The sequence below is a fragment of the Coturnix japonica genome, chromosome 1 (assembly GCF_001577835.2).
Source record: "Coturnix japonica isolate 7356 chromosome 1, Coturnix japonica 2.1, whole genome shotgun sequence".
NCBI classification, from domain to species: domain Eukaryota; kingdom Metazoa; phylum Chordata; class Aves; order Galliformes; family Phasianidae; genus Coturnix; species Coturnix japonica.
Window position 1 is genome coordinate 29,911,747 of NC_029516.1, and position 16,577 is coordinate 29,928,323.

Genomic DNA, 16,577 nt, shown 5'->3' on the forward strand with positions numbered 1-16,577 from the left:
TGCCCCGTCCTTGGAGGTGTTCAGGACCAGGTTGGATGGGGCCCTGGGCAACCTGATCTAGTAAAGGTGTATGTTTGGTGGCCCTGCCAGGCAGGGGGTTGGAACTACATGATCCTTGAGGTCCCTTCCAACCCGGGTCATTCTGTGATTCTGTGAAATGCATGACCTGTTTGTGATTTTTAAACTTGGAAATTATTTGTGTTCTTCCAGACGTGTCTCTAATGAATCCAGGGGTTGTACTGCTGTTATTGAACAACATACATTTCTGGAAAGGTGAAGGAAATACAGTCCAGTAGAATCGCAGGGAGAAGTATTGGCTGTTTGTCATTTTTAAGGCTCATAACCACTGAAGAGAATAGATAAAATTTTAGGTGGGGTAAAATCCTCAGTTAATGATGTGAAAAGTTCAGTCTTCAAGGATTTCCCCTCCAGAAGTGTGTTTAAAGGATTTCCCATCAAAAAATAAAATAAAAATAAAAAGTAACCATTTAAAAACGGAATATGGTAAAAACTCATTAGTCTTGATGAGCAGGAGTATATGACTCTACTTGAAAACCCTGAAGTGCCCATCACTGAAGATAACCTGGATATTGAAATGCTTATCTATAATAGCCCGTTGTAGCAGTGTTTTCCATGTTTGATAATCCATTATTGTGCTATACATGAATAGAATGTAGATTGGACATTAAGGAGGATTTGCTTGATTTCAGTGACATCGTGGTGAGGTGTAATTGACATACATACCTCAGTAACATTTGGAATGATATCTTCAACTTACCAGAAACAAGTATGGTGGTGAACAAGGAGCGCTATCTCATTGTACAAAGGCTGGAAGTGCCATTTGGGTTCTTAAGCCTCATTTTAAGTTGCTGAGGTTTTTTTACTTAAAGATCTTACAGCTGAAGTTTTATGTTAATTTTTTTTTCACTGTATGAAGAAGGATGCAGCATTTAAATGGAGATATACAGAGTGTTCTAAGTTCTCTTGGCAGGCTACTTGCAGTTGAAATAAGTAGGTGCAGATCTCTTCTGTGAGTTGATGGGGCAGAGTTAAAGTGGAAGGTGTGTTTGGGTCAGGCTTCAAAATTGGAAGTCAAACGTTGATTTAGGAGTTAATATACTTTATTGTTGAGAAATCTTTAGTTAAATGGAGAATATATGAATGTATTTGAAGTGCTTGTTTGCGTAATGTTCACAGGCAACTTAAAATTAACACAAAAATACAGTCCATTTGTTATGATTTACATAGAGTTTTGCATCAGCACTTAGTATATATGAAGTTCTGCTTAGGCTATTGCAGCGTTTTATGGGAACAGCATAGGGGTGCTGTAGTGGGAATTGGGCTGGTATGATCTAATTAGTTGGTGTGGAAGTATCTTGGTGCACTGACTTCTACAAAGCTTTCATTTCTAAAGAGACTTAAGATTTCTTAAAATTGGGAACTAAATGATATTTCTTTTTCTTTTTTTTAAAATTTTTTTGTGGTTTAACTTTTTGAATAAAACTATGGTTGAATGTTTTTATAATGAAGTAGGATAGTTGCACTATTTAATCTTCAAGTGCTTATGAAATTCTGAAAGAAATTTACATTTTGAAATAATTTGTTAATCACACGTAGCTCATCAAGCAGTTTTGGCCGGCCTAACATCTAGTCCAACTGTCCTCCTTTTACCGTACCTACAGAAAACCCCTAAACCATATCTCCTAGCTTCCTATCCAGACACCTCTTGAACACTGCCAGGGATGATGACTCCACAATCCCAACTCCCTGAGCCTCTCCTCATAAGACTTGTGCTCCAGACCCCTCACCAGTTTTGTTGCCCTTCTCTGGACATGTTCCAGGGCCTTCATGTCTTGTAGTGAGGAGCCCAAAACTGAACACAGTACTCAAGATGCTGCCTCACCAGAGCTCAGTACATAGGGATGATGACCTCCCTGCTTCTGCTGGCCACACTATTTCTTATACAGGCCAGGATGCCATTGGCCCTCTTGGCCACATGGGCACACTGTCAGCTCATGTTCAGCCAAGCATCAACCAACACCCCCAGGTCTCTTTCCTCTTCACAGTCATCCAGCCACTCTGCCCCTCAAGTAGAAACACAGGTACAAACTTATTCTTACCTTTATTATTTTCATAGTTGGAATGGTGCAAGAATAAAAATGGGATGCTGTGCCTTTAAGCAGGAGTCCTAATTTGCTTTCAGCAACACAGTTCCACTTTAGATGAAGCAATACTGAAGATATACTCATGCACAGTGAGGGTGGAAAAAAAACCCCCGCCATCTCTTGGGACAATTTGCACAGTTTTGCTGTTGAAATGTAATAGTTTGTGTTCATAAGGTCCAGGTGTCCTAGCAGTATGTGGTGCTGAAATGAGCGTGTCTCTCTAAGTATCTCTATTGCACATTAAAGTTAACTGTTTTGATTTTGAAACCTTCAAATTTACCAGTTAGCGTAAATAAATTTACATCGAATATTGTTTAATTCCTTCAGTATATAACTGAGTGATGTATTCAGAATGCTTCTGACAAAAGTGGTAAATGCTGAGATCATATTGTTCAAACATTTTTCTGTCAACCCAGGTGCTGAGGTAAGCAGTGAATCCAGTCATACTTATCTGATCTGTTGCCATTGCTGAAATGCACCACCCACCACCTCACTGTGCTCACATCCACTCCCGTCCATATTGTCCAGCAAGCACTGATGAATGTCGATAGGTGCTATTTTTTCTGCATGGAGGAATTTGGTGCCACACCTTTGAGTCATACACACTTCCATGGCAGACACTATTGTGTCAGTGTGCCCCTCTGCTGCCATCTGTCACACAGCAACTGCATGTACTGGTATATTAGTGGGAAGGTTCAGCCTCTAATGCTATACCAACAACATCCACCTCTGACAGCAGGGGCCAACGTATTAAAATAGGAAGCATTACTTTTGGAGCAACCCTTGTACAAGTGTTATATTTGAATTGGCTATACAGGACTTAGAGAAGTATTTCTTACTTTTATAGCTGTACTGAGAAATGGTGCAGAAGGTGTTGAGTACTATATGTATACTTTGTAGATGCTGCTGTAGGTGCAGTAGTTGATGAGAATACAAGCAGGAATCAGACAAAGGCCTGTCATAGACATCAGCAGTCCTATGTAAATACAGGAAATAATCATCATTTTGTTTTATGGTAACTGACCCAAAGAACAACAACACCTACAGCGTTTTCTTAGTCGTCGTCTGTAGGTGCTAAATGAGGATGAAATAATTGATCCAAACTTCTCTTAGATATAGATTTAGTCTCTTTAGCATCTTCAACTAAAGCAAGTTTAAAATAGTTGTCTTTCACTTTTTCATGTTGGTTTATGTTATTTTTAAACAAATATTGTGTTGTGTTTTGTTTTTTTTTATTCCTAGTAATAGGAATCAAGTAAAAGATGACATTTTATGTATTATCTAATGAATAGTTGTAGGTCATAAGTAACTTACGCCTTGAAAACAACCTGAGTGTAGGAAAAGAGGAAGAGGAAGGTAGGTTGAAATGTTTAATATTATGCTTTGTGGCTGTCAACACTTGTCAAAAGGTCATTCAAATAAAAAAATTAAAGAGAAATTGTACCTGAATAAGAAGGTGGGATTGGAAAATAGCTTCTGTATGGGATGAGCTCAGTATCACCATCAGATGTCACTGCTTTTTGAGGGAAATAGTGGCTTGCAGTGTAAGGCAGTATCAAGGGACACTGTAATTGTATTTTACCCCTCTCTAAGATCAGTAAACTCATAGGAGCCTGAACTAAGTCTAAAGACAAGTGAATGTTGCCTTTTAGTCCTTTGTGGGCATGGCACTGAATCTGCGAGGTATGAAAACCTGTTGTGCATTGAAGGGAGAAGGAACTTTCACCAAAACATGCTGTGCTCCACTTGTCACTGGGTGGTTTTTCTGTCATGGTCTGACCAAATTCCAGTTTTTCTGAATACTCATGTCTGCAGATATGATGTGCATCTTGATTAAGCAGCTTCTTAGTGTTCTGCAGCAGCATGAGTTCTATCAGTATCTGTATCAGTGTGTCCAACTGTATCAGTGTTTCCAGTATTATTGAGGTAGTTTCAGAATCTAACTTAATATTTCAGTGTAATTCTGAGTAAATCATATATGCATGTTTGTCTTACTGTTAGACAAAGTTTTGGGGCTATTTCAGTTTTTATGTTTCTGTTTTCAACTTATTGGCTCGAGGTGACTTTAAAATAATAAAACTTGTTTATGTTGTTTTAATCTAGCATGGTTAGGTGACTGATTTATTTGGCATGCCTGTAAATATCAAACATCTGCTGGTTTAAAGTTAACCTTGGGGTCAGATTGTGTTGGCTTTAAAGGTTTGCCCCTCAAACCAGCTTATCTAGAAATCTGTCTCAGCCAGTTTTCTCCATCAGTCTCTACCAAAAGTCCTCCAGGGGCATTTAATCTCAGGATAGGTTGGTCAGCTTCTTCATTACCTTGACTGTGAGCTAAATTTCTTTCCTTAGTGAAATCTGGATTCCATCAGGGATAAGTAACAAATGCTACTTTAGAAAATGGTTTTATACAGGGAATATTCCATTGCCTTGAGCTTTGCTGGGTTGTGCTGGGACAGCTTTCTCAATCAGGTGCAAAGTTCAGGGGGACTCCCTTAAGGTTGTGTTGGTGTGGAGCTCTTTCCTGTATTAGGTGATAGTGACAAAAGTGAAACATTGTACCTTGCCTAGCATGCAGATATTTTGTATCTCTGTTCTACTCATGCATGTTACACTATTTTTGTATCTGGGGCGGTACATATTCAGTGAAGTATATCTAGTCTCAAGTGCATGCTACAAGTTTTTAGTAGGTTTCCCTCTAAAGGCTGCTGACGTTCATTTGAGAAATAAGGTTTTAGCAGATAAGGCATTTTTAAGAGGAAAAGAGATACCTCAAGTAAACAAACTACAAGTCTTCTGTTGGTAAATACTTTCATTTTCTGATGGTTCTTGCATCATGGATATTATGACATGGATGAACAGATAAACAAAGTTGCAACACTTATTAAGGTTTGCCTTGTTTTGCATAGATGAATCAGCAGTTTGTCTTGATCTTGGCAACAGTGCTGTATTGAATATGTTCTTAGGATCAGAATATATACTCTAATTTTATGATTTTTTTACTCTCTTCCTTAGTGGTAAGAAGTGGTTTTTATTAATGTACTTTATGTGTTTTAGCAGATCGATCCCCTAAGCTGCATGACTTATAATTGCTATTTTTTAGTATAATCTTTAACATGATAAACCCATCTTGAGTAAAGATGAGGGAGTTGTATTGAATTTGAACACAAATTTCCATTTTTCTTTATCTTATTGGCAATATAATATTTCATCTGATGAGTTCTTACAAAGGTGGAGGATTGCTGTGTTCCATACTAAATCAAAGCAGCTCCTTTTATCCAAGTCAAAATGCCACTGAAGTAAAAGTAACCAATGCTGAGTAAAATGCCTAAGATTTACATAGAACTTGTATGTACATATGTATGTGCAGTAAGGAACTGTGAGAACTCACAACTGCAGCGTCTGTTAGCATTCTGAGAATCTGTTCCCATATGTGTAATTCCTTGTTTTACATTTCTTCTAAGACCTGTTCTGTGCAGTGCATATGTTGTCTCACAGCTGTGCCTAGCTGGAATACTGAATTTGCTCTTGAAAATATCTGAGAATAAACTCATTACTTGTTTAAATTAAGAAGTCTTAACAATGCTGGTAGATCCTGTGTTGATGAAAGGCTGTTGTCTCTAAATAGAAATTAAATTAATTACAAGACTTCTTATGTAAGTATCCTACTTGCCTTTGTTCATGAAGGATGTTAAGAATTGAATGTTGCAATAGTGAATCAGACAGCACTTTCTAACCTATGATTTGTGATCCGTGAATAGTTCACTAGGTTCTGGTAAGGCATCTACTGAGCCATATCAAATATATATTAAGTTCAATCCAAGTCTCAGTATTAGGATATGATATGGTATGCAAGCAGTCTTGAGAACTGGCAGTGGACTGTGTGCATTTCACCCAGGAGGATCATTTTGGTGGGATTTTTCCATTTAAAAATTACTACACAAGGTTAGCTATATACCACTTCGTACTACAAGCTGTATTAACTGAAGTGTTAAGCTTTGCCCTCGAGTGCACACAAATTACTTGATCTTCTCTTCTTTAATCTTTTCATCGCTCTTCAGTAGAAGTATCTTGCAAGAAACACATGAAGCCAATTATTTGTCTGAAGTTACTAAGTTCTACTTGTGCTTTATAAATATTAATTTATTTTTAACAGTTGTAGAATCTAGTCTTAAGAGTTGTATTTTGCACCTGTTATGTTACTCATGGCATCTTTGTTTATACGTCCAAAATACACTAACCAAACCAAGTACTTCTCATTGTGAATTCAAGGAAGGAAGAAAGAAAGGAGATGCAAAGGAAACTGAGTAGCTTTTATATTCTTGGCATTCATGCATTCTTCACTGTAATTTTCTGCCTAGTACTGGTGGACAGACTTTGTTCAGATAAGCTCAGATTTCAAGTGATATTTTTAAAGATTTGTTTGTCATGTAGTGGTTTTCTTTTCAGGCAAAAAGCTTGTCTGTTGTTTAGCTCTTATCACACTTACATTCTTGCATGATTTACAGATAGCCTTTCAACTGTTTATGCCAGAGATATTCATCTCTTATCTATGCATGTAAATACAAGTTCGCAGATTGTAATAGAAGTGATAAAAGTTCTTGAGCTTTTGTGTTAGGAAACAGAAATGTTTTCAGTTAGGAGCTCTGTAAAGAGGCACTGCAGAGGAAAAACTGGTCAGTAGTGAAATTAATTAATTGGATGTGAAAAAATAAAAGTAGATGAAGCGTTGAGTTGGTAAATGTTTAAAGTCTACGACAGTGAATCCCTACCTGACTTGCATGTGTCCTGAAGTCAAAATCTCTGTTGCTGTTATCAGCATAATCATTTAGTGCAAAGCATTTGGAATAGTAATGCAGTTCTACAGGAACCATGGCCAGCCTGTTGTTTTAATCAATGCTAATGTGATAATTTCGTTTCTCTGTAAAATTATAGCTTTCATTTCTTAAGATTCATCATTTCATTCCAATTTAGATCAAGAAGGTAGAGGTCGCAGAATGGGGAAGGGGACAAGGCTGGTGGGTTTGGTAGGAGAATGGGTGCTTGAGGGTGACTGCGTTCCGACCACACTTGTGGCTGTTGTTGAATGATTCTGGACAACCATGGGCAAAGGAGGAGAAAGGTGGGAATGCTGTTGGCCTTTGGCATCTCCTTAAGACTGAAAACCTTCTGTATAAAGCAAAAGGTGAGGGAGTGTAATTAAAATCAGTATCCTTTTCTCCACTTATTAAATAAAAAGGACTCAAATATTAAAAGAATCTTCTAAAAGGAACTGGGATTTGTATAGACAGAGTGAAAGAACTGGGTTTTTGCTAATGTGGAAAGAACTGCTGCTGGTTGTACTTAGAGTCAGACAAATGGCAGTGATTCAGTAGTATTAACATAAGCTTTTTCCTTTACCCTCAGTCTATGAGGACAGTTATCTTTAATATCTAGATTCAACTATATGTATACTCTGTAGAGTGAAATCTTTCTATTCAACATTATCATACCAATTCAGTCTTTCATGGTAGGTCTTCCAGAGAACAGAAGGTAATACTCATTTGATTGCAGTGGATAGTTTGGTTAAAAAATACTTGTCTGCAAGACCTCTGATTTTCTTTTTGCAATTTTCAAGCAAACTATCTTAGTGGGTTTTCCTAAATTTTCGTATTCATGCAATCTTTAAATTTGGTAAGCTAAATTGCTTCATGCAAGCTTCTGTCCACTCTATTTTCTTTTCCCTTCTCATTTCTCATAATAGATAAATGCCTTGTGCATGAATTTCATAGAGAATCTTATGGAGAATAAACTTTAAGAGCCTTCTGAGCCTTCTCTTATGAGTCCATACCTCCAAAAAATTATTGTAATCCTTGTACAAAGCTGTATCTGATGATATCTGTTCATGGCTATTAATTTTAAGAAAAATATGTCCTTATATCTGTATATGTCTTGTGTATGACTGAACACTCTCTGAGAAAAAAAGTTCCTTCTTATGTCCAGCCTAAACCTCATCTGATACAACTCATGGCCATTTCCTTGGGTCCCTGTTTGTTGCCTGGCAGAAGAGACCAAGCCCCTCATCATCACAAGCTCCCTTCAGGAAGTTGTAAATTACAATGAGGTCTCCCCTGAGCCTCCTCTTCTCCAGGCTAAACAATTCCAGCTCCCTGAGCCGATCCTCGTAAGACTTGTGCTCCAGATCCCTCACAAGTTTCATTGCCCTTCTCTGGACACGTTCCAAGGCTTCGACATCTTTCTTGTAGTGAGGAGCCCAAAACTGAACGCTGAGTACAGAGGGATGATTACCTCCCTGCTTCTGCTAGTCACACTGTTTCTTATACAGGCCTGGATGCCATTGGCCTTCTTGGCCACCTGGGCACACTGTTGGCTCATGTTCAGCCGAGCATCAACCAACACCCCCAGGTCCCCTTCTTCCAGCCACTCAGCCCCAAGCCTATAGCGCTGCATGGGGTTATTGTGGCCAAAGTGCAGGACCAGGCACTTGGCCTTGTTGAACCTCATCCCATTAACCTCAGCCCAGCGATTCAGCTTATCCAGATCCCTCTGGAGGGCCTCCTTACCATCAGGCAGGTCAACCCCACCTCCCACCTTGGGAGGTCCATAATGGGATTTTAAGATTTTTGTGTTTTGAAATTTCTTTGCTTTCATGTGATATTTAAACAACAAACACCCTTTTTTATTGTTTTATTTTAATATGCTAATACAAAATTTTGAATTATGTGTGGATAGTCACATCATATGCCTGTTCTCAAAAATTTGTCTGTTTTGGTATTCGAAACTGATTCTTATTTAATTTTGCAAGTTTGAGGATAGATACTGAGTTAGATACTGCTGCAGTGATCATTAAATCTGGTATGGCATTACTGGGACCTGAAAGGATAAGTTCAGCAGAGGTCCTAGCATAGAAAGGCAAAGCTTTACTTTCCTACTTTTATGTGCTGCAAAATGAGATTTTCTGTACATGGAGAATCATAGAATTGACAGGCACGTTGACTCCCCCCTTCCATGGGCAGGGATACATTCTCTAGACTACATTGCTCAAAGCCCCATCCAAGCTGGTCTTGAATACCTTTAGGGATGGGGTATCTGCACTTCTCTGGGCAGTTCAACCCATTCCAGTGCCTCACCATCCTCGTAGAGAAATGTCTAATCTAAATCTAAATTATAGTAATAGTAATAGTAATAATCTCGTGCGGGTTGGAAGGGACCTTAGAGATCATCGAGTCCAACCCCCGGGATTCGAGCCTCTGTGCTGCAGGGTGGCACTTCTACCACTTGCACCACAGGGGGATTCGAACACCCGGGCCCCGGTGTTGCAATGCAGCATTCCTATCACCTGCGCCACCGGGGCACACATTATTTTAATTTTAAACCACTACTTCTTGTCCTACCACTACTCCCTGCAAGTACTGAAAGGCTGCAGGAAGGTCTCCCTAGAACCTTCTCTTCTACAGGCTGAAGAACTCCAGCTCCCTCAACCTTTCTTCATAACAGAGGTGCTCCAGCCTTATGAATATCCAGCCTTCTGGACGTCCTCATGGCTTCCCTCTGGGCTCACTGCAGCAGCTCCTTGTCCTTCTTGGGCTGAACACCATGGAGCTGGATATGATACTCCAAATGGGACCTCACAAAGGCAGAGCAGAGGCAGAAAATCCCCTCCCCAGCCCTGCTGCCCATTTCTGTTTTGATGCAGTCCAAGATTCAGTTGGCCTTTGGGGCTGCTGGCTCATGTCAAGCTTTTCATCCACTAGAACACTCAAGTCTTCTCAGCAGGGCTGCTTAATCCACTCATCACCCAGCCTATGTTTTTGGAAGCTGACTGTTTTGTTAGCCAGTCGTAATTGCTTTAGTGAATGGCATAAACAACTGAACACAGTCAAGCAATCAAAGCGTTCTAACAGAATGATTTTGATTCTTGAATTGTGACATTTGTGGAACTGTAACTCAGATTTGTACTACATAAATTTTACCTTTCTTCAGCATTTGTAACATTTAAATCTACGTATTGGTTTTGTACAAGACTACATCTTTCTTTTTACATATTCAGTGTAGCTTAGCTTTGTATTACTTTGTTTCCTTTTGCATTCTAAATATATTGTACGCAAAACATGTCAAGGGAATTCTGCTACAAAACTGAAGCAACCAGTGCTGGGCTCAGCTCCTTTAGGGTTATATTCAGTATTGCAAAATCATGATGAAAAGTATCTCGTGCTGGAGCAGGACTTCAGCCATGCTGATTCATGACCAGATTGATGGTATGCAGTGTGTACAAAACAGCCCATTAGGTCACAGTCTGTTTCTGAACTTGGTAAGAGTAGAAAGGGACATTACTGCAACAAAATAAAGTTCTTTTCATATATATATACACACACACACATATATCCCTAGTATTTAAAACTAAGCTTTTTCTTTTTTAAACTTGTTTTATTGGGTGTTGTTTTTTTTTTTTTAAGTTGTGGTTCAAAAAACAGTTTAAGGCTTTTGTTGGACTACCTTGCTAAGGGTTTAAAATTAGAGAAAGAAGTCATGCTTTGCAAGTAGGAGGAGGAAGCCATGTGCTGGACAGCTTCAGAAGGGGTAGCAAATCACAGTCAGGATGACATCTGAACAGCAGTAACAGGCTGTGTTGGGAGAACAGAAACAAGACTGGCTGCGAAATGGTAGAGGTACCTGCTACAGTGTGTGGCTGGCATTGAAAGACTAAGGGAGAAATTTGGTTCTTAACCGTGTTCTTGTAGTGTTAGTCTTGTGTCTGTGGCAGCTGAGACACGTCTCTCCCTCAGCTATTTATATTGTTTTTGCATATGGTAGTTACAAACTAGGGCCGTGGTTCCTAATTATTCCTAATGCTAGGAATCATTTGTTCACAGACTTATTACTATTACATCAATAGTGTTTTGCATCAAGACTGTTTACTGTGTGAGTTAGGATGCTGTTGTCACAGGTGTTGTAAAGTTGCCTTTGAGGCCTTGATGTTTGACAATTTAGAGGGAATGTAGAGGAAGCAAGTGTCCAAAAGCCTGTGGTGATCTCACATACAGATCTCTTAATGCCTTCTCCCTCTTACTTTCCAAAGGACTTCTCTCTATAAACTCACGTGCTTAAGGAGTACCTTTAGTAGAAACTGGAACCTGGGACTTACTGAGAAGTGAATCTGACAAGCTGAGTACAAAGGATTGCTCTTTGAAGTAGTAAAATGTCCATTGCCTAAGGTTCACCAGCGGTGCTGTTGGAGGCTGTCTTTAGGATTGATCTGTATGTGTAAGGAAAAAAACTTCTCTTAGTTCTTCAAGTCAAGACTTAGTTTAGGTTTGATAATTCTTATTGTAACTACAAATTTAAGGTTCTGTTAATGTATTTTTTTAAACCTTTACAATAACATATGTACCTACTCAAACAATGTTTTTGTTTGTAACCAACGTCTTTCATCACAAGACCTGTGGGTGTTGATGTTTTATTGCTGGGTTCTTCCACGGTACTTGTAACTCCAGCAAGATGAATGCTTAATAAAGCTGTGTGTATTAGCAGAATGAAACTTGAATCACCAGGAAGAGTTTTGAAATATCTTGAAACTTCATTGGGATGTTATTTATGTGCTACAAATAGGAGCCTAGTAGTCTAATACTGGACTTCTCTGGAACAAAGAGTGAGATTACCTATGATCTTCAGTTTGTTGTAGCCTTTTATCCTGATATCTGTGTTATGATATGTTATTAGCAGAGGAGTTGGTATAAAGAACAAATGAGAAGTTGGGTACTTCCAGAAAAAGGAAATAACAGAAGTGGAATCATCAGGAAAACAGGATCTCTGAACAACTTTGGTATCTTAAATTTTGGATGAAAAGATGGAAGATGTAGGTATCACTGGACTGGCAATAGTTTAACTGGGGAAGAAAATACTGAGAAGCTGGGTTTATAGACATTCCTTAAATGGAAGTGTGAAGCTGCTAGTTATATGTAGCAGGAACATGTAGTACTGCTATAAAAGCAGTACAGTTCCTGTATGTGTTGATGTTGACTCAAAGGAAGAAAACACTTAGACACTCAGGTTCTTGACAGGACATCAGAGTTCTAGAGTTTTTGAGTGTGTATGTGAATGTTATAAATAAAACTACAGCAGAAAAAATACTGCTATGAGGTTTCTCTCTCATTTGTTAAAAGGCTCATTTCAAAGGTATAGTTTGAATCTTTTGAGTTCACAAACTGAAAACAGGAATTAAACCTGATGATTTTGCATGCTAACTAGGAAAATGTCTTTGAAAGTTGCCATTCTTCAACGTCTGGTATGCTCTATTGACAGTCTATCAAAACTGTACTTGTCTGCCGTCATTACTGGGATTGTTCACAGTTAAAGTTTTTGTTGGTAGAAAATGCTGATAATGGTTAGCAGTCCAAGTTCAAAAACATTTTTCATTTTTCAGAGGCTGATAGGTACAAGTGCATTAATAAGAGTGAATTGGTGACAGAGTGAGTAGTAAGCATACAGATGACAGCTCTGAACTCTTAATTTCCCTTTTTAATACCTGAAGTGACTAAGTGAAAGATATAAAGGTGCAGGAGTCACAGAAACATCCAGTGTGAGGTGCTGCTGGAATTGTCTCTCTAAAATCAAAATATACGTCGTAACTTATTTTCTCAGTTTCATTAGGATACTATAACTGTGCTTTTGGACTTGCCAATAATGAAATAATTTGTCTTTCTCCATTTAAGGTATCTAGTGGATAGTCGCTGGTTCAAACAGTGGAAAAAATACGTTGGTTTTGACAGCTGGGACAAATATCAAATGGGAGATCAGAATGTCTACCCTGGTCCTATTGATAATTCTGGACTTCTCAAAGGTAACTGCTTTTAACTGTATAGTAAGCAAATCATACTCAGTGTAAATTTGTCACGGATTGTTCATCTTGTGTAGTTGATAGTATAAATGGAGTTCATTGTCATTTACGAGGGCCTGTTGTTTTCTGACAGTGACAAAGAATTGAAACAGCTTTCTCTAATGATTTACATTTGAGAAACAAAATTACTGTAACACCTTTGCAGTGATGAATAACTAATAATGTACAAACTCATATGATATTATGATAGCTTAGAAGTATCTTGGGGGATGAAATTTGGTCAAGTTGACAAAGAGCCAGCCTTAGTTAACCAAGATTATTCTAGCTTAAATTGGATGGGGTTACAGAACGTTCTTAAGTTGAAATCTGAAATTTCTATTTTTGTAATGATTCTGGAACAATGCAGAAAAATGTACGATTTAGTGACAATATAAAGTATTCTGAAATGATAGAGGATATTTTCTCAGTGCTTCATAGTCTTCTAAATATGGTTAAACTCTGTGTTTTAATTACCAAGTTCTGGCTGACTTTTGCTGTACTGTATTCGGATTTGTAGACACAGCTCTCAAAATACTTTCCCAGATATTTTTAAAAAAATAATAATCCTTAGGTTAAATTTCAGATTTAATGTTCAGTATTAAAATAGCAATAAAGCTATAATTACTTTTACATAACATGCAAAATCTAGTGGATACAAAATCTAACATAATTGGTCTTCATCTCTGTAGGCAGAGAAAGTATAGTAGTACTGTGTAATTTATGTATAGCAATGCAGATGTTTTTATAGTTTTATGGGGGTTTATGATGAATTATGACTTCATTCTAAACTTTGCAACTGTAATTTTCTTTTTAGTATTTCAAATGCTATCTTACATATGATTGCCTTTTTTATGGGTTGTATTATCAAATGCACTGAGTGCACATTTCTGACAGTAGTGTCAGCACCTTTGAGAAGATGCTGTATTGTCATACATGTCTATACGCTCTCTTCCATCCACAAACTTTACTCCACAGGAATGACATTTTGTTTTCTAAGGTGTGAAGATGTAGATCTTCTGTACATTCTTGTCATAAATCTTGTGGTGAGGCAGGCATGTTCAGATGACGTTCTCAGTTGTAATCAGATACAGCAACATCCTTTTTATCCTCAGAGAGGCAGCAACAGCTTATTCTTTCTTCTGTGTCAAACCACGTTAGAAAAAAGGATAATTTCTGGATACACAACAGCACGGTGATGGATTATTGGTAATTTTCTTAATCTATACATGTGTTCAGATGGTTTAAATTTTCTGTTAATAGGAAGTCCATGTTAGGGTTAGCCATGTAAATCCAAAGTTGTGTTAGCCATTTTGATAAAAATTCGTGAAAATCATTTTTCTCAGTATCATTTTGATACTGCTCACGCCCTTTTCAAAATAAGCTCAGTGTTGGGATTTATGAACTTCACTGTTCGGTTATTGTATGGATCTAAAGCAGTGGCTCTGCATTGGCAGCAGAACAACAGTTATTATTTCTAGCATTTGCCAACTAAAGCAGCAAATGGGAAGTAAATATTGGATTTATTGATATTGCAACATAGAAATATATTTTTGTGTAACCTGATTTCAATAGATTAAGCAGTATCAGACAGCTTCTTGCTTGTAGTAGGTCTTCCATCTTTGCCATCACTATGGATGGAGGAAAATTTAATAAAAAACAGCTGAAATCATACAGTGCTGTTGGGAATTTAAGATCTTGAATAGTTTTGAAGTTATTAGGAGCAAGCCAGTTAGTCTCAGAGAATTGTTGAAGCTTGTGATTTTTCTTGCTGAAATTACAAGTACCTTGACTACTTCTGGACTTCATTATCCCCTCCTCTAAAATATTAATACTAAGAACAACCTGGCTGCATTTTTAGAGGGTGTTGTTGCTGTGTTCTCTTTATTTAGCTCTTCCTACTAGGTCATTTTTGATTTTTACTGGAGAAAAGTGTATGCAAACCATATTACAGCCTCTGCTACACCAAGGCATCTCTTTTCTGGATAGATTATGTGTTGTCAAAACAGTATCCTTTTGTCATCTCTGAACTGGTAGCAACACATTACATATGTATTTACAGTTTATGAATTTTATCTCTTATGCTTTGTTTACACGTGAAGGTATTTACATGGAGGAAGAAGAGGTAGTTGACACCAATGATAAGCTAATAGGAATACAGGAGTGCTTTGCATTCTTCTTTTCCCGTGTCTTCACCATTCTAGTGATTAAAGCAAAAAGCATTGCTTTTTCTATCATTCTCTCACAAACTCCTTAAGATAACTGAAGATACAGCAAATACTAAAGAGTAGGGTGATTCTGAAAGTCTTGGTAAGCCGAAATCCCCTTTATTCCTTCTACAAGGAAGAGAACACATCTCTTAAACATCTCTCATATGTCCTTAATATGTTGCTTTCCTGTGGAAAAGGTAATATGTTAAAGCATACTTTGTTAAATATTTACACATAAAAATAGTTAATATTAAGGATCTTAATTTAATTTTTTTTATTGTGCCATTTTTATGATGCTCAGAGAATTGAGAGTATCTTATGCTGTTTCTTAAATCCAATCAGAGGAGATGCAAGGGAAGTTTATTCTTCTTTCCTGTGTATGATACTGAGAGCTGTATCCTTTTCCTTGCAGAAAAAAAAAAAAATATATATATATATACACATAAATATATATGTGTGTATATACATTTTTCTTAGAAATATTACTTGCAAAAACTTTCCATGAGGAAGTCCAATACTTGAAGCAATTTGTGGTTGTTTAGCCTTTCTTTTGTTCTCAGTTTTAACTGTGTGTTTTAATTGTTTATTCATATAGGATAATGAAAATATATAGGCTTCATACATAATTAAGCTTGTTATCCTTCATTGTTCTTTGGAGTTCCATGTGTGGGTGTCTCTGTTTGATTTTTCCCTATATAGGGAATTGTTTGGTGCCCTATGGCTGTGTATTTCCAACTGGAAAGAAAACTGTTGTAGTCTGAGGCTTGCAAGGGTTCAGATCTGAAATTACTTCTTACACATACAGGATAACTGCTGTGTTACCCCTGTAATAAAAACTGAATGTAACCTAAAAGCAGGAGGCTTATCTAAGAGGTGGCCAAGCTGTATTTCTTTCAAAGTGCTGTCTCTGTCCCTGTGAAGAATTTGATCGGGACTGTGTATTTCCTGAGCACATCGGATTCTTTAAGTAGGAGAATTGTACCATGCTCTTTTCCAAATTTATCATGGAGTGAATGACTTGAACTTTGTCTTGATATATTGTAGCAACCCATTCCTTCCTTTTTAGTCAAGGATGTGGCAGTGTGAAATGAAAGCATTCGTAGTGGTTTGGGTGCAAAGTGGGTGGGAAAATGGATCCTATTTAAGCCGTGCCTGATGACAAGGTAGGTGCTCGTACTTGAATGGGGTGTTTTCATTTGGGCTTGTGAGAGCAGGAATTCTGCTGTAATGATTACAACTTGTCTAGTTTTGAAATAGTTTTGCTTTGGACTCAGAAAATAGTTTGATATTTGCATGAAAAAAAAAAATATGTTTCTTTAAAAATTTAGTTAA

General features: G+C 37.6%; 1 protein-coding gene across 5 annotated transcripts in view; it reads left to right on the forward strand.

The window, feature by feature from the left end:
- Positions 1 to 16,577, forward strand: part of USP15 (ubiquitin specific peptidase 15) — a 64,905-nt gene that overhangs the window by 4,222 nt on the left and 44,106 nt on the right. For all 5 annotated transcript variants that reach the window (XR_004306508.1, XR_001553444.2, XM_032443297.1 and 2 more), the window contains exon 2: positions 12,875 to 13,002. Coding sequence is in view for 3 of the 5 variants with exons in the window: in XM_032443297.1 (XP_032299188.1) it covers positions 12,875 to 13,002 (128 nt within the window). In the remaining 2 variants the exon portion in view is untranslated. The remainder of the gene's footprint in view (positions 1 to 12,874; positions 13,003 to 16,577) is intronic.